The 23,701-nt window shown below is 41.9% G+C and overlaps 1 protein-coding gene across 1 annotated transcript in view; it reads right to left on the bottom strand.

Annotated features, from left to right (window-relative positions):
• Positions 1-23,701, bottom strand: part of Cdkal1 (CDKAL1 threonylcarbamoyladenosine tRNA methylthiotransferase) — a 561,841-nt gene that overhangs the window by 466,591 nt on the left and 71,549 nt on the right. The window contains 1 exon segment of the mRNA XM_085831198.1: positions 14,224-14,308. Within this exon segment, the coding sequence (XP_085687324.1) occupies positions 14,224-14,308 (85 nt within the window).

The raw sequence follows: 23,701 nt of genomic DNA, 5'->3' as shown, positions 1-23,701 counted from the left end.
AAGTCTTTTCTGGGCTGTTTATAAACACACAAGATTTAGGAGAATGTCACTCAAACCAAAACAACAGGAAATCACTCTCTCTCAAAGAACAGGCTTAGATCACGGTGAGTTCCTCTCCAATCCTGCTAAAGCAAGTTTCTGCATGCCTTCCAGAGCCTCCACCTACAGAGCTGTTAGGCCTGCAGCCAACACATATATTTAATTATGTAAGTATTCAGTGCTGTCAGCCAGCTGCTGCCGCTCTTAATACACTGACCTCTTTCACTCCTCCTCTTGCAGAAAACGGCAAAAACAAAGCAACTGTTGATGCGGCAGTAATCATGAAATATGCAAAATACTATTCTCCAAAAAGGTTTCAGATAACTACACAATTCCGCTTTGCATTTTTAAAGTGATTTGCTCCCTCTCAAGTGCTTTTCTGTTCCTTATTTGCAAATGCAATAACTGATCTAACTGGAAGTTCCTTTTTGTTTCTATACCTTTAAAAAGTCAACCATGAATTCAAGTATATTTTCTACTTTCTCGTCATCAAATTTCTCACTGGAATACACACGAGACAATTGCCTTCCATCATTCCATCCATCTCTGTTCTGTGCTTACAGGACAAGCAATGGAACACATGGCCTATATGCCCATCACTCTCAGTCCTCGTTTTCAAAAGAAAAAAAAAAAGTAAGTTTCATTTGATATCCCTAGAAAGTTCATTCTGCCAGTAGTATCCTCAATTCCAAAGTAGCTCCAAGGGCTGGTCGGGTAGCAAAGCCCCCCAAACAGCAGAGAGCAGACTAAACAGAACTGAGACACATAAATAAATGCAAACAAAACAAGTCCACACATGGGGGATGATAACCAGAGCTAACCATGAACAACTCACCAGAAAAGTGGGACTTCCTTCATCAGCTCAGGTTAGCAGCACGTGTGCTACAGAGCTGAGCCACCTCACTGACAGTCTCTCTTTCCTCACAGAGCTGTGTCATCCCTCACTCTAGACCCTAATATACCAGGTTAACTTTCCCAAACAATTCCTTCCTGTCTTCTGTCTTCTGTTGGCAGAGATCTGGTGGCTTTTTCTCACTCACAGAAACTATAAACAAGTTGATGTTCAAATGCAAGCCAGTGCTGTGGTGTTAATAGCAGACAACACAGGAGTGACAATAGCTCTGCCTAGGACACTAACAGTGAGCTGCAGAGACAGTGTCAGCAGGAGTGACTCTGCTCCTTCCCAGGGATGAAAACTGAATTGAGGCAAATTAAACAAACATGTACGCAGTGAGAAATAATCATGGTGTCTCAGACTCAAGGCAAAAGACCATCGTTCCTTCCCTGTGACTGAAAATGTCCCAGAAGTACAATCCAGAAAGTACCCTAGCTGGTTTAGTTGGGTAGAGAAAAAGGTCCTGACATTCACAGCCCAGAGCTACCAGCATGGCCAGGGGACTCCAAGGCACAGGTACTCATAATGTTGTCATAACATCCCTCAGGAAAGAAACTGGAGACCAACTGTGACCAAAAAAAAAAAAAAAAAAAAAAAAAAAAGTAGGCTTTCACCTCTTCAGGACAAGAGAGGCAAGTTACTTCCTAGCCTCTAAGTAAGCCAGCACTTCTTAAAAGAGAGTCCCCAACACAGTATTTGAAAATTAGTATGTTCTATCACCTATTTATAAAAACACATCCTGTCTTTGACAAGGACCCACAGCAACCTTGTGGAACCATGCTCAAAGAACCTGTAAGTACCTTACTCTATAGGAGGAACAACAATATGAACTAACCAGTACCCCCAGAACTCCTTGAGACTAAACCACCAATCAGAGAAAACACATGGTGGGACTCGTGACTCTAGCTGCATTTGTAGCAGAAGATGACCTAGTGGGCCATCATCAGTGGAAGGAGAGGCCCTTGGTCTTGCAAAGATTCTATGCCCCAGTATAGGGGAATGCCAGGGCCAGAAAGAGGGAGTGGGTGGGTTGAGGAGTAGGGGAAGTGGGGAAGGTATAGGGGATTTTTGGAGAGGAAACTAGAAAAGGGGATAGCATTTGAAATGTAAATGAAGAACATATTTAATAAAAATAAAAAAAAAACTCCCCCCCCCCCAAAAAAAAGACAAATCTAGAGTTAAGGAAGCAGAAACCAGCCTGAGTAGGACCACAGGCCTCATCCGGCTGGATCAGCGCCGGGGTAGCGGGAGCGCAGGGTTGCCTGACACCCGCCAGCTACCCACGACCCCCGCCGCAGGATTTTGGGACTGCTGGTGAGTGGAACACAGCTTCTGCTCCAATCCAATTGCGCGGGACCTGAGACTGCATTAGTTAGGGAAGCAGAAACCGGCCTGAGTAGGGCCACAGGCCTCATCCGGCTGGATCAGCGCCGGGGTAGCGGGAGCGCAGGGTTGCCTGACACCCGCCAGGTACCCATGACCCCCGCCGCAGGATTTTGGGACTGCTGGTGAGTGGAACACAGCTTCTGTTCCAGTCCAATCACGCGGGACCTGAGACTGCTCTGGTTGGGAAGAGAGAAATCCGGCCTACATAGGGCCACAAGCCTCTTCCGGTCAGAAAAGCACCGGGGCAGCTGGGGCGCAGGGTCGGCTGACACTCACCAGCTACCCACAACACCCACCACAGGATCTTAAGACTTCTGGAGAGTGGAACACAGCTTCTGCTCCAATCCAATTGCACGCGGGACCAGAGACTGCATTAGTTAGGGAAGCAGAAAAACGGCCTGAGTAGGACCACAGGCCTCTTCCGGCTGGACCACCACCGGGGTACCGTCAGCTACCCACGACCCCCGCTGCAGGATTTAGAGACTGCTGGTGAGTGGAACACAGCTTCTGCGCCAATCTTTAAATAGTGACAACGATAACAACTAACCCCAGAGATTACCAGATGGCGAAAGGTAAACGTAATAATCTTACTAACAGAAACCAAGACCACTCACCATCATCAGAACCCAGCACCCCCACTTCGCCCAGTCCAGGGCACCCCAACACACCGGAAAAGCTAGACACGGATTTAAAAGCTTATCTCCTGATGATGATAGAGGACTTCAAGAAGGACTTTAATAACACACTTAAAGAAATGCAGGAGAACACTGCTAAAGAGGCAGAAGACATTAAAGAGGAAGCACAAAAATCCCTTAAAGAATTGCAGGAGAACACTGCTAAAGAGTTACAAATCCTTAAAGAAAAACAGGATAACATAATCAAACAGGTAGAAGTCCTTACAGAAAAACAGGAAAACACATCCAAACAGATGATGGAAATGAACAAAACCATACTAGACCTAAAAAGGGAAGTAGACACAATAAAAAAAAACCCAAAATGAGGCAACACTGGAGATAGAAACCCTAGGAAAGAAATCTGGAACCATAGATACGAGCATCAGCAACAGAATACAAGAGATGGAAGAGAGAATCTCAGGTGCAGAAGATTCCATAGAGAACATCGGCACAACAATCAAGGAAAATGTAAAATGCAAAAAGATCCTAACTCAAAACATCCAAGAAATACAGGACACAATGAGAAGACCAAACCTACGGATAATAGGAGTGGATGAGAATGAAGATTTTCAACTCAAAGGACCAGCAAACATCTTCAACAAAATTATAGAAGAAAACTTCCCAAATCTAAAGAAAGAGATGCCCATGAACATACAAGAAGCCTACAGAACTCCAAATAGACTGGACCAGAAAAGAAATACCTCCCGACACATAATAATCAGAGCAACAAATGCTCTAAATAAAGATAGAATACTAAAAGCAGTAAGAGAAAAAGGCCAAGTAACATATAAAGGCAAGCCTATCAGAATTACACCAGACTTTTCACCAGAGACTATGAAAGCCAGAAGATCCTGGACTGATGTTATACAGACACTAAAAGAACACAAATTCCAGCCCAGGCTACTATACCCAGCCAAACTCTCAATTAACATAGATGGAGAAACCAAAGTATTCCACGACAAAACCAAATTCACACATTATCTCTCCACGAATCCAGCCCTTCAAAGGATAATAACAGAAAAAAACCAATACAAGGACAGGAACCACGCCCTAGAAACAACAAGAAGGTAATCCCTCAACAAACCTAAAAGAAGACAGCCACAAGAACAAAATGCCAACTTTAACAACAAAAATAACAGGAAACAACAATTACTTTTCCTTAATATCTCTTAATATCAATGGACTCAACTCCCCGATAAAAAGACATAGACTAACAAACTGGCTACACAAACAAGACCCAACATTTTGCTGCTTGCAGGAAACTCATCTCAGAGAAAAGGATAGACACTACCTCAGAATGAAAGGCTGGAAAACAATTTTCCAAGCAAATGGCATGAAGAAACAAGCTGGAGTAGCCATTCTAATATCTGATAAGATTGACTTCCAACCCAAAGTCATTAAAAAAGACAGGGAGGGACACTTCATACTCATCAAAGGTAAAATCCTCCAAGAGGAACTATCAATCCTGAATATCTATGCTCCAAATACAAAGGCAGCCACATTCATTAAAGAAACTTTAGTAAAGCTCAAAGCACACATTGCACCTCATACAATAATAGTGGGAGACTTCAACACACCACTTTCACCAATGGACAGATCATGGAAACAGAAACTAAACAGGGACACAGTGAAACTAAGAGAAATTATGAATCAAATGGATCTGGCAGATATCTACAGAACATTCTATCCTAAAACAAAAGGATATACCTTCTTCTCAGCACCTCATGGTACCTTCTCCAAAATTGACCACATAATTGGTCACAAAGCAGGCCTCAACAGATATAAAAATATTGAAATTGTCCCATGCATCCTATCAGATCACCATGGACTAAGGCTGATCTTCAATAACAAAATAAATAATAGAAAGCCAACCTTCACGTGGAAACTGAACAACACTCTTCTCAATGATACCTTGGTCAAGGAAGGAATAAAGAAAGAAATTAAGGACTTTTTAGAGTTCAATGAAAATGAAGCCACAACATACCCAAACTTATGGGACGCAATGAAAGCATTTTTAAGAGGAAAACTCATAGCTCTGAGTGCCTCCAAAAGGAAACTAGAGAGAGCACACATTAGCAGCTTGACAACACACCTAAAAGCACTAGAACAAAAGGAAGCAAATTCACCCAAGAGGAGTAGACGGCAGGAAATAATCAAACTCAGGGGTGAAATCAACCAAGTGGAAACAAGAAAAACTATTCAAAGAATCAACCAATCAAGGAGCTGGTTCTTTGAGAAAATCAACAAGATAGATAAACCCTTAGCCAGACTCATTAGAGGGCACAGGGAAAGCATCCTAATTAACAAAATCAGAAATGAAAAAGGAGACATAACAACAGATCCTGAAGACATCCAAAACACCATCAGATCCTTCTACCAAAGGCTATACTCAACAAAACTGGAGAACCTGGATGAAATGGACAAGTTCCTAGACAGATACCAGGTACCAAAGTTGAATCAAGATCAGGTTAATGATCTAAACAGCCCTATATCCCCCAAAGAAATAGAAGCAGTCATTAATAGTCTCCCAACTAAAAAAAGCCCAGGACCAGATGGGTTTAGTGCAGAGTTCTATCAGACCTTCAAAGAAGATCTAATCCCAGTTCTTCACAAACTATTCCACAAAATAGAAACAGAAGGTACTCTACCCAACTCATTCTATGAAGCCACAATTACTCTGATACCTAAACCACAAAAAGACCCAACAAAGATAGAAAACTTCAGACCAATATCCCTTATGAATATTGATGCAAAAATCCTCAATAAAGTTCTTGCTAACCGAATCCAAGAACACATCAAAACAATCATCCATCCTGACCAAGTAGGTTTCATCCCAGGGATGCAGGGATGGTTCAATATACGGAAATCCATCAATGTAATCCAGTATATAAACAAACTCAAAGACAAAAACCACATGGTCATCTCCTTAGATGGGGAAAAAGCATTTGACAAGATCCAACACCCATTCATGATAAAAGTCTTGGAAAGATCAGGAATTCAAGGCCCATACCTAAACATGATAAAAGCAATCTACAGCAAACCAGTAGCCAACATCAAAGTAAATGGTGAGAAGCTTGAAGCAATCCCTCTAAAATCAGGGACTAGACAAGGCTGTCCAGTTTCTCCATACCTATTCAACATTGTACTTGAAGTCCTAGCCAGAGCAATTCGACAACAAAAGGAGATCAAAGGGATACAAATTGGAAAAGATGAAGTCAAAATATCACTTTTTGCAGATGATATGATAGTATATATAAGTGACCCTAAAAATTCCACCAGAGAACTCCTAAGCCTGATAAACAGCTTCGGTGAAGTAGCTGGATATAAAATTAACTCAAACAAATCAATGGCCTTTCTCTACACAAAGAATAAACAGGCTGAGAAAGAAATTAGGGAAACAACACCCTTCTCAATAGTCACAAATAATATAAAATATCTTGGCGTGACTCTAACTAAGGAAGTGAAAGATCTGTATAATAAAAACTTCAAGTCTCTGAAGAAAGAAATTATAGAAGATCTCAGAAGATGGAAAGATCTCCCATGCTCATGGATTGGCAGGATCAACATTGTAAAAATGGCTATCTTGCCAAAAGCAATCTACAGATTCAATGCAATCCCCATCAAAATTCCAAATCAATTCTTCAACGAATTAGAAAGTGCAATCTGCAAATTCATCTGGAATAACAAAAAACCTAGGATAGCAAAAACTCTTCTCAAGGATAAAAGAACCTCTGGTGGAATCACCATGCCGGACCTAAAGCTCTACTACAGAGCAATTGTGATAAAAACTGCATGGTACTGGTATAGTGACAGACAAATAGACCAATGGAATAGAATTGAAGACCCAGAAATGAACCCACACACCTATGGTCACTTGATCTTCGACAAGGGAGCTAAAAACATCCAGTGGAAGAAAGACAGCATTTTCAACAAATGGTGCTGGCACAACTGGTTGTTAACATGTAGAAGAATGCGAATCGATCCATTCCTATCTCCTTGTACTAAGGTCAAGTCTAAGTGGATCAAGGAACTTCACATAAAACCAGAGACACTGAAACTTATAGAGGAGAAAGTGGGGAAAAGCCTTGAAGATATGGGCACAGGGGAAAAATTCCTGAATAGAACAGTAATGGCTTGTGCTGTAAGATCGAGAATTGACAAGTGGGACCTCATGAAACTACAAAGCTTCTGCAAGGCTAAAGACACCATCAATAAGACAAAAAAACCACCAACAGATTGGGAAAGGATCTTCACCTATCCTAAATCAGATAAGGGACTAATATCCAATATATATAAAGAACTCAAGAAGGTGGACTCCAGAAAGTCAAATAACCCCATTAAAAAATGGGGCTCAGAACTGAACAAAGAATTCTCACCTGAGGAATACCGAATGGCAGAGAAGCACCTGAAAAAATGTTCAACATCCTTAATCATCAGGGAAATGCAAATCAAAACAACCCTGAGATTCCACCTCACACCAGTCAGAATGGCTAAGATCAAAAATTCAGGTGACAGCAGATGCTGGTGAGGATGTGGAGAAAGAGGAACACTCCTCCATTGTTGGTGGGATTGCAAGCTTGTACAACCACTCTGGAAATCAGTCTGGCGGTTCCTCAGAAAATTGGACATAGTACTACCGGAGGATCCAGCAAAACCTCTCCTGGGCATATATCCAGAAGATGTCCCAACCGGTAAAAAGGACACATGCTCCACTATGTTCATAGCAGCCCTATTTATAATAGCCAGAAGCTGGAAAGAACCCAGATGTCCCTCAACAGAGGAATGGATACAGAAATTATGGTACATTTACACAATGGAGTACTACTCAGCTATTAAAAAGAATGAATTTATGAAATTCCTAGCCAAATGGATGGACCTGGAGGGCATCATCTTGAGTGAAGTAACACAATCACAAAAGAACTCACACAATATGTATTCATTGATAAGTGGATATTAGCCCAAAACTTAGGATACCCAAGATATAAGATACAATTTGATAAACGCATGAAACTCAAGAAGAATGAAGACCAAAGTGTGGACACTGTGCACCTTCTTAGAATTGGGAACAAAACACCCAGGGAAGGAGTTACAGAGACAAAGTTCGTAGCTGTGATGAAAGGATGGACCATTTAGAGACTGCTGTATCCAGGGATCCGTCCCATAATCAGCTTCTAAACGCTGACACCATTGCATACACTAGCAAGATCTTGCTGAAAGGACCCAAATATAGCTGTCTCTTGTGAGATGATGCTGGGGCCTAGCAAACACAGGAGTGGATGTTCACAGTCAGCTATTGGATGTATCACAGGGCTCCCAATGGAGAAGCTAGAGAAAGTACCCAAGGAGCTAAAGGGATCTGCAACCCTATAGTTGGAACAACATGATGTACTAACCAGAACCCTGGAGCTCTTGTCTCTAGCTGCATATGTATCGAAAGATGGCCTAGTCGGCCATCAATGGAAAGAGAGGCCCATTGGACTTGCAAACTTTATATGCCCCAATATAGGGGAATGCCAGGGCCAAAAGAATGGGAATGGGTGGGTAGGGAAGTGGGGGGCGCTATGGGGGACTTTTGGGATAGTATTGGAAATGTAATTGAGGAAAATATGTAATAAAAATATTAAAAAAAAAAAAAAAAGACAAATCTAAGACTGAACAGTCTTAGAGTCAAAGACTCCATACAGAAGTCCTTCTTAGGCTGAAGCAATGGCTGGGAACCTGAATTCAATCCTTAGAACTGCTGTTTAAAAAGCTGTACATGGTAGTGTTTGCCTGTAACTGAACACTGCGGAGAGGGAGACTGAAGGACACCTGGGATCTCAAGGCCACACAGTCTACAAATCAGTAAGCTACAGGTTCCATTAGACACTCTGCCTCAAAACATAAGATGGAGAATAACTGTGTGAAATACCTAAGCTTAACCTCAGACATATAGCACACACACGGACACGGACACGGACACGGACACGGACACGGGAGAGGGGATGAATTTACCCCAAGTTAATCGTTAACCTCCAAACTCAAAATCTACTAAACACCTAAATATGTGAATAAGTAATAAAAGAAATGTAATGTGCACCAATAGATGTTTGGAATCAAAAAATAGTTACCCGTGAAAGACTTGGGCTAGAAGGGAAATGATCTCCCGGGCCGTATTTTGATGTGTACTACAAAGATAACCGATTTGCCAAGCATGATTAGCATATGGGTGGGAGGTGGGAGGACACACTGCAGGTCTTTGGATCTGAAGGAAAAGCTGAGGCTTTGGGATGGTGGTGAGGGCCGCAGGTGGGGGAGTATGTACAGACATACTGTGTGCTTGCAAAATGTTACAGTCTGAAGGAAAGAGAGAATGACAGAAGGGAGGTGGGAGAGGTAGGCAAAGAACAAACAAAAGTATTTCATGTTGAAAAATTATGTCTTCTATCATGTAGTGGAGGGTGATAGACATGAAAGAGATTTTAAGGAGCCCAAATGATGAGGAAGAAAGCCAGCTCTGTTAACAGTGTAAAAGGTTACTATTAACTAAAGCAGAAGATGCTGGGGATAGAACAGATTCAATTCAAATGACTTACAACTGGCCCGGATAATTAGGGAGGGAGAGAATAGGACCATGCTGTTTGATGCTGTTGGGAGAAGAACACGCCCACCAGAGCAGGTAAATGCCAAGAGGCCTGGGCTAGAAAAGAAATGGGCTGAAGAGCAAGAAGGAAGGGAAGAGGAACCAAAGAACCCTCCCAGTGATGCCACCAGACAATACCACTAAACAGTGATGGCAAAGGTAACATGGAGAAAGTCTCCAGCACGGCAGGAAGCGGAGGCAGAGGATGGAAGGCTTAATCAAGGCCAGCATGGGGCAGACAACAAGATACACACAAAGCTACACAGGCCAATACTCCCAACTAACGTCCCAAGAAACCCGGTGTGCCACAATGGCTGAAGCAACAAGACTGCTGCAGTGTAGGAGGGCCAAGGATTCACCACACCTGCAGCTTACACTGGAGACAACATAAAACTCAGACTCAAGCCAGGCACACAACTAGGTGAGGTAAAACACCTATGTTCAGGAAAACACAGAGCTAAAATCCAACCGTGGGCTGGGGAGAAGGCTCAGTGAGTGAGATGCTCACTGCTCACGCCTAACGACCCAGGTCTGGATCCCTAGAAGGAATGCAAAGCCAAGCAAATGCAGAAGTGGCGGCACTCACACACTCACACAACACTCTCTCCTTCCTTCCTACTCGTGTGTGTGCATGTGTGTGTGTGTGTGTGTATGTATGTGTATGTGTATGTGTAAGTAAACAATTTTCATTAGCTAACCTTTTTCTTATCTACAAAAAATCAAATGAGGTCCAGTGTGGTTTTATTTTCTAATGCAAATGTTTTCATTTAAATTAAATGAAAATGAAAATTAACCATAGCAATTATAATTTTTAAAAAACCTAATAACTATTAGTGAATCTAGTTAACAATATCAGTTGAGTTTTTCACTTTCTTTTAAACAGGGTGATTAATTACTGAGAGGACAAGCTCTTGTCTATTCATAACAGCTCAGCTTATTTTGTAAAGCATTTACTTCACGTGTTCTGGTTGAAATAGTACTCTTGTACCTCTGACAATTTATGAAGACAAATCCAGATAAAACAAACAATAATTCCACTGTAGGACAGAAAGGAAAACCACTTTTTTTTTCCTCTGCTAAGAAGAGCATGGTATAAGGAACTGACTCCCTGTAGAGAAAAGACATCACAGGAAGCAGGTAGCCTTCACTTCAGGCCCACCCTTCCCGGCTGGGCCTGGCTCTCTACTTTCAACTCTTCTCGCAAATCATTTTCCTTGGCTATCTAACCTGTCCTGTCAACAAGGCCGGTACAAAACTGGAATGACTCTAGTCTGTCTGCTACCAGTGTGGCCCTTTGGGTAATAATGTACAAGGTCAAACAGAGGTCATCAGTCCATGATCAAAGCATGCTGGCTGCTCTTCCTGTCTTTACATGGAACACACAAGATGTGTTTCTTTTTATCAGCCTCTGCATGACCTCCTTAGGTGGCATGAGAAAGACCCCACACTTCGGTAAAGCACGAGTCAAAGGTCTGTCTGATTTAATACTCTCAGTAAGAGCAAGTTTTTTCAAACTTTTGATCTTTTTCATTTACTCAAGTTAAAGCCCATATTGTTTAAACCACGCTGGAATAACGGATCAAACAGGAACCCGGTACTGACAGATGAGGAAACAGAGTGATCTGACAGGCAGCATCATGAAACACAGGTCCCTTAGCCGTTTTTATGTGAACTATTTCAGCCAATAACGAGAGTTCAAAGTTCAAGGCCAGCCCAGAAAGTCAATTTCACTTCTATTTTTGTTTCTTAAAACTTCTATGATTTCATCAATCTGATCAATAATCTACCATTAAAACCTCAGGAACATTAAAAAAAAAAAAAAAAAAAGCTGTCTTGTTTTACACACACACACACACACACACACACACACACACACACCTCTGCTGGATCTTAAAGGAGACTTGTATTAATCACATTATAAACAACCTCCTGTCACTCATTTGTGTCCCTGCTAACCTGTTCCAGTGAGGTGGATCTACCTAATGGTTCAAGAAACAAATGACGTGATGAGCAATGGGTAATGAAGGGCAAGCAGTGGCTAAAGACCCCAATACTCTGGAAAGGAACAAAGCAGAAGTGACAGGGCAGGGCGAAGCACTCGCACAGCATGCTCCAGGCCCTGAGGATAGAGTGTTAGTACTATTCCCACACTAGAGGGGACTTATTTTTAAATATGGATAAAGCAAAGCAATTATTATGGATAAGGGGCCCAGGGGAGGAAAGGGGACCGTAATCTTCTAATTGAAAGAACTGCCCACCATAAATGGACAAGTAGCATAGCATCATATTCTCCTTGAATTTCATTGCTACATCGTCCTATTGAAAAGCATTACAGCAACACAAAACACATACAGGCATGAAGGATGAAGAAATGGATCCTCAGAATGATAGCAGACAAATGTAATTACATATTGTTGCATACATGTAATCATGTATTAATATATAAAGGTCACAAAATAGTCATCTTTACCTTTTCTTGTTAGGGGATGGCAAGAAGTAGGAGGGCATGTATGTAAAGTCTCCACATATACAAACATCACTTGTACCTGACATGTTCTCACTGGGAATTGTTTTTTTAGATGTTACATGATTATATCTACTCTGGAAATAAATCAAGCATTAGTTGAAGTGTTATTTTAGTAACAACTGGCTACAACGATCAAAAGTCTTTAAAGCCATTAAAAATATTTAATCATATGTAATATTAATTTTCATTTGTCCTTTAGTGAAGCAGGGTAGTAGTATATTAAAGAAACCTGTAGTCAGGCGGTGGTGGCGCACGCCTTTAATCCCAGCACTTGGGAGGCAGAGGCCAGCCTGGTCTACAGAGAGAGTTCCAGGACAGCCAGGGCTATACAAAGAAACCCTGTCTCAAAACAAAAACAAAAAAAAAAGGAAACCCATGCTTACACTCCTAGTTCATTGTATTGTAAGAACAAACTTTTCTCCTGTGATTAGTGGTGCTGCGCCATGACTGAGGCTCATTCACCAAAGAATACAATCTCAATGGCAAAACCCACGGAAAGAAGAAATGTGGGGAGGGTGGTTTCTTTCCTCTCTCCCTTCCATTCTTTCCTTGTGTTTTTGTTTGGGTCCAGGCTGGTTGTTGTGGTGGTGACGCTATGAGCTACACTCAGGACTCCAGACACACAGGCCTGACTACTGAGTGATATATGAAGCTCGCCTAACACTTAGATTAATCTGTAACCCCAGGGCCATAGTCTCCAGGCAGGAAGCTGGAGTAGCAGCAGTATAAAGTGTCTGTGTGTAATTTTCAACTGTCCTGTAGACAATGTTGGGACTATGACAGATTTCTCATTCTGAAAGGAAAGGAGAGAGAGAGAGAGAGAGAGAGAGAGAGAGAGAGAGATCATTTTGTGGCCATGGGCAGCTCCACACCCTGCTGCAGCTTAGGGCTTCTCTCCCTCCAGAGCTCACCCTCTATCCCTACTCCATCCAGCCTTCCTACCCTGCCTCAGAATTTTTCTGTTCCTGCTCGGTTAAAGAGACTACCCTCAACCCTTGCCTGCACATATATGATATGCACGCACACATGCATAGATATAAACTGAAAATAAATACTTAATAAATAAATAATAGAAGTAATGCTAAGGAAAGGTCTGGCTGGGAAAGCAAGGAAAAATAGGTAACAAGGACACCTGGGACTGATTAGACCTGAGTGTATTGAATGGCAACTGAGAGGCTGAACGCCTAGGAGGAAATCATTTATAGAATGAGGTTTCTAAGGAAGCGGGTAGTTAAGATTCAAAGTATATGTGTAGAAAGCATCTTCCACAGTGAGGACCGACCCAAGCCAGGATTCATGCATCAGTTACCTACTGGCGTTCCCTGGCTCACACTGCACCACCTAGAAAAGGGCTAATGGGCGGGAAAGAGGGCTACGACAAGCAACTTTACCAGGCATGCCTGCCTCCTCTGAGAAGAGCACAAAGCTCCGTCCAGACAAATCACTTCACAAATGCTCAAATCATGTTATGAAACTCCACAGTAAGACATTGTTCATCAGCTAAATCGACATCAACAGCATCTTAGAATGATGCTAAGATAATTCTTAGATCTTAGAAGCCCAACTGGGTAGTATTTCAGTGGCTTCCTTAACCCAGTTGTGATGCTATTGTTTGAACTAATAGAATAGAGTATTTTTATTTTAAAAACTACTTAAAGTCTAACTTATACTCTTTAATCCATACTAAATGTTTAATAATATTAGGAGTCCTTCAGTAAAAGGCAAAAGATTCATGTGAGCTGAAGAGAAATCAGAGTCATATGAGAAATCTATAAAGGCTTATTTGGAGATGCAAAGAGGGCTGGCTCAGTGGATAAAGGTAATTGCCACCAAGACTGACAACCTGAATCCAATCCCGAGGACCTCATAACAAAAGGACAGAACTGACTCCAGCAACTTGACCTCTGACTTCCATGTGCACACTGTGGCACATGCACACAAATATATAGTTTTTGTTTTGGGGTTTTTTTGTTTCCGTTTTTTGTTTTTGTTTTACATAAAGGCTTCTTGGCTAATACTGGCTGATACCAGTTCTTCCCTTGATTATGTCAAAGGGAAAGAATGGGGAGCCCTCACTTACTTGATTGAGTTTCTAAAGTGGTCTTCAGCTGGATTTTTCACAGTACAACTGTTCAGGAGCCACAGATCTGCATCTGATGCATTCTCTAGGAAAGGAAAGAATGAACACAAAAGAAAAAAGATAAATATCACATTCAATGACATCAGCACTGTGCAAGTGCTTATCTAGGCGGCGCGGGAATGCTGGGGACAGGGTAAGCAGGAACATCAGCATGAGCACCACTGTAGCACAGCCAGCTAGGGCTCTGGTCAGATCTGGTTTGGAAACCTGCAAAAGTCTCCAGAGCCAGATGGAGCCTCTGCTCTAACTGCTACATTTAAACCCACAGTATTTAAAAGTGTTCACTATTTCAGCAGTACTTCAATGAACGTGTGTGTCTGCATATCTGTGTGTGTGTGTGTGTGTGTGTGTGTGTGACACTGTAGGTGACTCTGTGTGACCCTGACATTTTCCCAGGTTTCCTCTGGTATCAATATAAACAGTGGAACTGTTAAATCAAAGACTAAATCGTGAAATGTCCTTGCAGACTGTTAAAAGTCCTAGACAGGGTGTATCATTATACACCCATGAAGAGGAGCAAGAGTGCTATCCTAACCTTGCCCACTGAATGGGGTGTCACTTTTGAACTCTTGACAATCTGGTGGAAGAGGGTCCCAGTGATAAGTCCGAATAAAGCCCTCTTATCATACCTTGAAAAGCTTTCCGTGCTGTTTTGGAGTTCTGCTCATTTTTTGTGCCTTTCATTTGTTCTGCTGGACTACCTAATACTCATGGATGCATTAAGGAAACATCTAGAACAGGCATCACAATAGTTTTCTCAGTTCACTTTTTTTTGGGGGAGGGTCAATTTTCATGACACTTTTCTATTTCTGAGGCATCACATTGACCCAATTTTTCTCCTCTTCTTTTCCCCCAATTTGGCCTTAGAACTATGACTCACAATGAGCGCACTTCTCTCATCCATGACTGAAAAAAAGCCACGCTGTTCCTACCAATAGGCACACGACTCTGCATTCTGACTTCTGATGTTAGGCATTTACACTGGCACGCGTGGATGTTACTGAACTTGTAAAGTGAAAATAAGTGCTTGCATTTTCCTATCCAGTTGGAAAGCCATCTTAAACATGATGCTATTTAACATAAGCAAAGCAGTCCGGGAAACAAGCTCCCCCACTGCCATCCACGCTGAGGAAGCTCTCAGTGTGGCAAAGCAGGAGCAACAACCGAACAGTTGCTCACTGGAACACTTGGAGCATATTTAACAAATAACATATAGGAATTCAAGCATACACAAACACACACATATGTATATATATGCACACACACATATATATATATATACATATATATATATATACATATATATATATATATATATAATTTCCACTGATGATTAACAAGGTAAGCAGAACTAGAAAGCTTGTAAATCTATCATAGAAAGATGGCTTAAATAAATATATGACTAGTGGTTTGGATCTTAAGTATTCCCCCAAAAGGCCACATGTTAAAGTGTGGATACTGGTACTCAGCACTATCAGTGGGAGCAGAATAATTAAGAGGAAATAAAATACAGGATGGGATGATCTGGGTATGAAGCCTGTGGAAAGCTGAACACTTGGTCCACACCAACGGGCACTATTTGGGAAGGTTATGCGACCTTAAAGACATGGGTCATAGGTGGAAGAAATGGGCCACCGAGGGTCAAGACATGAGAGCTATAACTGATCCCTGCTTTCAGGCACAGTCTCTCTAGTCTCATCAGCTAGCTGATCCAAGGAGTCACTATGCCTTTCCCCAAGGATGGGCTGTACCCTCAGACACATTATTGAAAATAAATCCTTTCTCTCGGAATGTGTTTCATATCAGGTATTTGATCACACTTGAGGGAGTTACTAAGGCCACATTGCATACATGTTTTCTCGTTTTCTCTCTGTTTCTCTGTCTCTCTCAACTTGCAGTCATGAGCTGAGTAGCTTCCTCTACTCACTACAGGCCCAAATACAACAAAGAAAAGCATCCATGACCTGGAACCCTGATTCACAATAACCCTTTCCTCCTTGAAGCTGATTTTCTCCAGTGTGTCGTCACAGTGCTGAGAAGCTGACTCCCCACAAACTGCAGCTAAAACACCATGTTTAAAAGGCAAGATAAATCCCTGGGGAATAACTTGTATTGATCTGTTATATAAAGTGAGACAGAGCAAGGTATTGAAGAGTAAATCCAATTTGTATTTTAAATGCCAAAGAAAAAGGAGGAGAAGCTAAAGGCAAAAGAAAATTTCTAGACACGTGTATCCTAGGTGTTTAGCTCTGAGGTGCGATGAAAAAGCATTTGTCTTTCAGTATACTATTCAAGTTGCAGCTTATCTGTTTGTTCAGGTGTGTGTGTGTGTGTGTGCAGCTCTGTGTGTCTGGGCATACATGTGACTGTCAGAGAACAACTTGTAAGTCAGCTCTCTCCTACCATATGGGTTCCAGGAATCAAACTGAGGTCTCAGAGTTTAACAGAAACCTCTTCTATCTGCTAAGCCATCTGACCAGGCCCTACATGTAACTTTACGTTTTTTCTGGTTTTAATTCAGCTTGCGTGAATGTTGATTTTTTTTTTTTTAATTTAATGTTTAGGAACAAAATAATGCTTAATTTATATCCCCCATATTATTTGAGTTTTTAAGATTTATTTTGTATTTTGTGTATACTTATGTGGGGGAGGGGGGAAGGTGTATATCTACATGAATACAAATGCACACAGAGTCCAAAAGACAATTTCAGGTCCTTCTGAGACTAAAGTTACAGATGGCTCCTGGCATGGTGCCGGGAGCCCACCTCAGGCCCACCTCAGGAGCAGTGTATGCTCTCAGCTGCTGAGGCATCGCTCTGACCCCTGATAGGACTTTTCTTTTAAAAGAAAAATAGTACATTTGTTTAATGTTTTTGTTTGTTCATTTGTTTGTTGGCGGCGAGATCCTTGTGTCAACACGTACATGTGAAGATCAGAGAAAATCCTGGGGATGTCTCCAGGTCTTTCCTCCTATTACAAATGTAATACAGTCCCAGGGATGATACTCAGGTCACCAGGCTTTGGCAGGAAATGCCCTTACCCACCAAGCCATCTCGCAGGCCCTATTTGGCTTCTATTACTTTATTAAGTGTGTGCACTGAGTGTGTGCAGGTCATGCAGAGGTCAGAGGAGAGCCCGCAAGAATGGCTCTGGAGACGGCTTGGCACCAGGCCACTGAGCCTTCTCACTGGCAGTACCTGACTTAGAAGAGCATGGATTGCTTTCTTTTCTCTTGAGTTGGTGAACCTGTTTCCTCTCCTTTGATTCCTTATTAACAGTACATAGAATCTCTTACTTCCTTTCACTTTAAGGTGGGCACATGATCTTCCTGTGATCCAGCAGGCAAACAAAGACCCGATACACACCGCCTGCTTATGGCTGGAGTCACTGAGCCAGGAAAACAAGACTCACCAATGAACCACCCACTCTGAGTATAAGGAAAGAGGATCAAATATATGTGCTTTGTTTTTAAACTACTTCTTTACACACAGCAGAAATTGCTTTTAAGCCTATGGTAAGAAAACCCCAATCGGTAACAATGATCATCATTAACAGTGCTGAATACATATTGCTGGGCAGGAAGCCATACATGCCACATGCACCTCTGTATGTAAGCCTCCCTGGGTGAGGAACATTCAGCATTATTCCCATTGTCAGAGAAGGAACCTCAAGCTTAGAAAGGAAAACAACTTTCTAAAAGTCACCAGTTAAGGGACGGGTAAGGATTAGAGGTCCAGACAAACTGACTCCAGAGTCTGAGAACTTGAGGCAATCAGCATGTCTCACTAGTGGTGCTCTACCTCTTGACCAAAAGTAATGCAGAGTGCATCTAAGGACAACGCCAAGTGGCGTGCCTTGGCCTTGGAGCACTGCACTCAAAGCATCTCTAGGCTTCAGACACAGCTGTTCCTCCATTTCCAGTATTCCTAAGATTTTGAATGGGCCAGCTTTGGTCTGTTCTCATCAAAGGTGGCATGGAAGAAGGAACAAGTGACTTAGTAGCAAATGAGAGTTGTTAGTCTAAAGCCCAGACACACCGGCCGGTGTTCCTGCTCCCTGCATGGCACGATTCAGCACCAGGCAGAACAGCTCTTTCCTTGTACAACTGCTCCATGGGAAAGACAGCAGAGGAGCAGGGGGAGCAGCAAGAAGCATATATTCACAGACGCCAACGGAGGGCAACCAGGATGACGCAAGTACAAGTTCACAGAGTGAAGAGGAGAAAGTTTGATTGTTTTGGCCCCAAAAGCATTTTTTTGAGAGTTCTTTACCACAAAACTCTGGAAGAAAAGTCAAGTCCAAACAGTTTCAATGTCCATTAAGCTTACTCAGACCCAGGGAGTTTATTTATATAATACAAATCACTGAGAGCCTACTAAAAACTTTGAGAGTAAACTATGTATTAATAAGAGAATTTAAATGTACCTTAGCTTCTGAAGACCAATAAAAGATAACTTAAAATGCTGGTCACGAGCTAATCTTTCCTCTACAGGTCACCTACTATTCTTTTTTGTGGCCAATATAATGGTATGGAACAACTATGTCATCAGCACGGAGTAACTACGCTTTCTAAGCCTGTCTTGAAAAACGATGAAAATGACTCACTAGACAGTAGCCTCCCTTTAGCCAACTATGGAGATGACACTGGGAGGAGGAGAAAAAAGGATCAGGAGAGAAGATGGAAAAGGACAGAACCCTGATGGGCTGAGAGAGCCCAGACTCCATGTCTAATTCTGAGCACGAAGGGGCCCTTGGCTCCAGAGTGCTGGTCACTGTGGAGGGTCCCTGCGCAAAGCAAGATGTAGGAGGTCCTGGGACAAGCATCTTCTCTGGCAGGTTACCCCCATAACAAACTGTTCTTTCAAAATACTCCTATCAAATGTTTCACAGAAACAAGATGAGGGAACTAAAAGTCAGCATGAGCTCCATTTACTCAGAGAAGGAAAAAGAACTTCTCATTTAAGTGATAAGTAAGAGCTGGCAAAACTCTGCCAATAACTACTGAAAACTCATTACATAAGTATCCTGGTTGTAATTAAAATGAGAACACAGAAGAGCCATGTACACACTACAGAGATGGGCATTGCTAATACTGTTTCTCACTCCTAATAGCTATGTTGATTCTCACACATAATGATTCAGAACTCACTGCATCTGAAGAAACCCAAAGAGGGCATCTGTGCCTGTGTTATGTCATCAAGGGCCAGTAGACCTGCGCCACCATCAGCCTCTGCACACAGCCACTGCTCACCCTTAGCTGCCTAGCAAGCTATTCTCCTTAGACCTTAGACAGTAGACCTTCAAACCCCATGCCTTAATATATTTAAGTCTAAAATACAATTTGATCTTTAAATTTATATGTGCCTCATAAAATAGCTTTCTTCATATAGCCCAAAAGTGATAAAAACAAAAGGACTTCTCTTTAGCAAAAGACCTAAACAACCCAGAGACCATAGCTCACTTGCAAATTGCCAAAAACATCTGGTTTCTGTCAGATTGTATACAGTCTCAAGTTGTTTAATCACAAATCAGTAACTCAAGTCATCTGCTGAAAATGGTACATTTCCAGGATCAGAAACAACCCTGGAATACAGGGAAGATTAATACAAGGGTCACTTTTAGATTTGACCTAGTAAGTTTACTTGGTCAAAACTATAACCAATTTGGTTATTCAAGGAGGTGGGGAGGGGATGCTATCCATATGAAATGGCAAAATAAGAAAGATTCAGATGAAATGAAAAAAGGAATATCATCAAAGAGCTAATAAACAAAATGATACTGAATATGAAAAACAGGACTGAGAGATAGCCTAGTCAACAAAATGCTCACCATCCAACTATGCAGACCTAAATTCCATGCCCCATACTCCATGGAACAAACCCAGGAATTGTGGTTCACACCTTAATCTCAACATGAGAAAGACAAAACAACCATTACCCTGGAGCTCGATGGCCAACCACCTCAGCCTCTTTGACAAGTCCCAAGCCAAAGAGACCTTGTCTCAAAAAAAGTAGAGGCAGCTAAGGAATAGCATTGGAGTTTGTCTTCACACTTCCACATGTACAAACTTATTCACACACACACACACACACACATACACACTGGAGCGGGAATGGGATGAACAGAGGGAGGGAGGGAGGGAGGGAGGGAGGGAGGGAGGGAGGGAGGGAGGGATCAGGGAGGGAGGAGAGTGAGTACAAAGTAGCTTAAGGCTACTTTATTTCTCAAGGTTCATCCCAGACCCACATTAGATAATCTTTAAATTACTCCTAGAAAGAAACAAACTGAGCAATATAGTTAATTGTTATTGACCTGTTAGTAAATTGAAATTCATCACTGAAATAGGCATATCAGGATGGCTAAAAGTACAAGCACATTTTATGAATGTGAAACAAAGGTAAACAGCCATTGTTTTAAAGGTAAAATATTGCATTATAATTTTATGTTACGTAGGTCATACCTATAATCAGAGCACTCAGGAGAGTGAGTTTGAGGCCAATCCGAGCAACAGAGTAAGTTTTAGGCTTGTCTTGGCTATAGAGTGAGACACTGTCAAAAACTAACCAAAACTTACCAAAACTAAAACACACTACTTAGGAAAGGACAACTATTTAGAAGACTGTATGCATTTGTCACAATACCTAAAAACAGCTTGCACTAAGAAGATGGAGAGAATAATTTGGACTAAGATTGTCTTTTAAAGGAAAAAATGACAAAGATGGCCGAAGCAGAGTATGTCCTATGGAATGCCTCTGAATAAATGCTAAAAAACCTAACTCCAGATGCACCCTTGGATTTCAACGCTATAGCTTTGGGGTGATTCTAATTCTACTTTGGAAGCTAGAGAGATGGCTCAGCACTTGCTACTCTTGCAGAGGACTGGAGTGTACTTCCTAACACCTACACCAGCAATTCACAATCGCCTGTAATTCCTGCTAGAGGACCCAACACTCTCTCAGGATGCCACGGGCTCCCATGAGAGTACACAAACTCACATAGACAATGTCAAGCATTAGATTTCAATAATAAAACAGCAAATAATCTGATAAAGAATGAGTAAGAGATCTAAATAGATACTTGTCCAAAGATATAGAAAGAGCCAGCAAGTATGTAAAAATGAAGCCCCATAGCATCAGCCATCAGCGAAAGGCAAATGAGAACCACAAGAGGACTGACTCACATCTACTGGGATGACTACATTTTCTAAAACTGTTTTAAAGATGTGTTGGCAAAGCCATGAAAACACTAGAACCTAGGGAACTCACAGGTTGCAGATCAACTGGAAAAATGTTTAGCTGCTTTGCACAAATGGCCTGCTGGTTCCTTTAACCATTAAACACAATTAACTCACAATCCACCAAGTCCTCTGTGCATCTGCCCTAGAGTAGAGATATAAACACATGCTCACACAGAACCTTGTACATCAACATTCGCAAATGCCTGATTCCTGAGAGCCAGAAAGGAGAGAAAATATAAATAGCCATCAACTGATGGATGGATAAATACAACCCAGAATGAATATACAACCAAATATTACTAGCCATGAAAAATGAGGTGTGACAGATGAACAACACAAATGGACCCTGAAATGCTATGCTCAATGAAAGACGTCAGTCAGGAAAGCCCACAAACCATAACCAAGTGTCCAGATGAGACACAAACACAGAACAGAAAATAAACTGCTGAGTGCCTAGAGCTGGGGAGGTAGAGAGCAGGAGACGCCATGAGGACTGCAGTTTATTCCTGTGCTAATGGAAGTGATTTTAGACTGACAGTTGCTGCTGAGCATGGTAATTCATGCCTGAAATTACAGTACTCAGGAAGCTGAGGCAGGAGATCTGCCACCAATTCTTGAGTAACCTGGGCTACATAGTGAATTACAGGATAGCTGGGACTGCAGAACTGAGACCATGTTTTAAAAACAGATAATGGTCACAGGGCTACCAGAATCAGAAAGGCAACTAGAGAATCAATCTCAGGAGATGCTGAGGCCAGCTCTGATGGACAGTTCGGTATCTCTTCCAGGGTATCATCTTGTTCTAACAGGAACAAAGAACAAAGCCTTCCTTCCACTAAGATACATGTATCAATTACAATGAAATCATACTTAGTAAAAGAACACACACACAAAATCCTGTTTGGTGGATTTAAGGGATGCATATAAAGTTGATACATGTATATACTTAGAGAAAAAGGTAAAAGGAGACTGCTTTCACAATAGAGTAGCAGGAATCCCACCTAAATGCAAGGGTATCTGCATTTGTATGAATAGAACTCAAGCTCTAGAGATCAGCTCTTCCTAGATTCTGAGGATCTGGCATTAAGTCTGGGCCTGGCAGGTGGCTGTTTTTCCCCAGGCCTGAGGTGTACATCTAGAGGTTTTTATAAATCTCTAGACACACATTCTGTATAATCTGACTCACTCAAAGACCCACTGTGGGACCCAGCAAGCAGAGGTTCTAAGTATGCCTTGAGGGGGGCTATTTCAATAGTTGAAAGGTAATAAAATATTGTGGTGAAGTGTGCTGTTAATTGTGGGACAACTGAGACTCAAATGGAAAGGTATTTGGAAAAAATAAAAGAAATTGGTAGGGCCGGGCGTGGTGGCGCACGCCTTTAAGCCCAGCACTTGGGAGGCAGAGGCAGGCGGATTTCTGAGTTCGAGGCCAGCCTGGTCTACAAAGTGAGTTCCAGGACAGCCAGGGCTATACAGAGAAACCCTGTCTCGAAAAAAAACAAAAAAAAAAAAAAAAAAAGAAATTGGTAACTAATTAGATGTGCTCTAGGACAAAAGGAAGAGCTGAAGGTTTCTAGACTGTAAGGCTAATAAAAGGGGCAACTCCAAAAAGGAACAGACTGCAGGAAGGGCAAGAAGAAGAAGGGTCACCACTAGCCCTGCTCACTCCAAGCTCCCTGACAGAAGAAATCAGGACTATACTACAAGCAACCAGAGACATATGGAAGAGCTCACAAAAGGTTGATACTGATGTCACCCCAGATGACAAACAGCAAAACCTAGAGTGGAAAGGACTGTTGTATTTATGGGGTAAAAATCATTGAGAAGGTAGAAATACACACCAGATGCATTATGGTGAGCAGGACTTCAGGAGGGTTTGCTTTGGTGAGTAATGGTGACAGGACAATGGGCTTTGAGGGACAAGAACACAAAACCTATTCTGGTCTCTTCTCTGCACTCTGAGTCAAAGGGATTTGCCTACAGGCCCCAAGTGCAATTAAAATGCTTAACATGATACCTAAAACTCTCTCCATCCATCTTCATCATAGTTCAGGAAATTCTAGTCCTAAAGCATGCAGGGCAGAGACGTGCTATTGCATAGGACATAGTCCACTGTGCAATAAATCCAAAGGAATTCACCACCTAACCAAAGTGAGATCAACAAACAGAAATAAATACACT

This window comes from Mus caroli, unplaced genomic scaffold (genome assembly GCF_978045245.1).
Source record: "Mus caroli unplaced genomic scaffold, Mus_caroli_1 scaffold_15, whole genome shotgun sequence".
Taxonomy (NCBI): Eukaryota; Metazoa; Chordata; class Mammalia; order Rodentia; family Muridae; genus Mus; species Mus caroli.
Note: the sequence above shows the minus strand (reverse complement) of the source record. Positions and strands in the feature narration are given on the sequence as shown.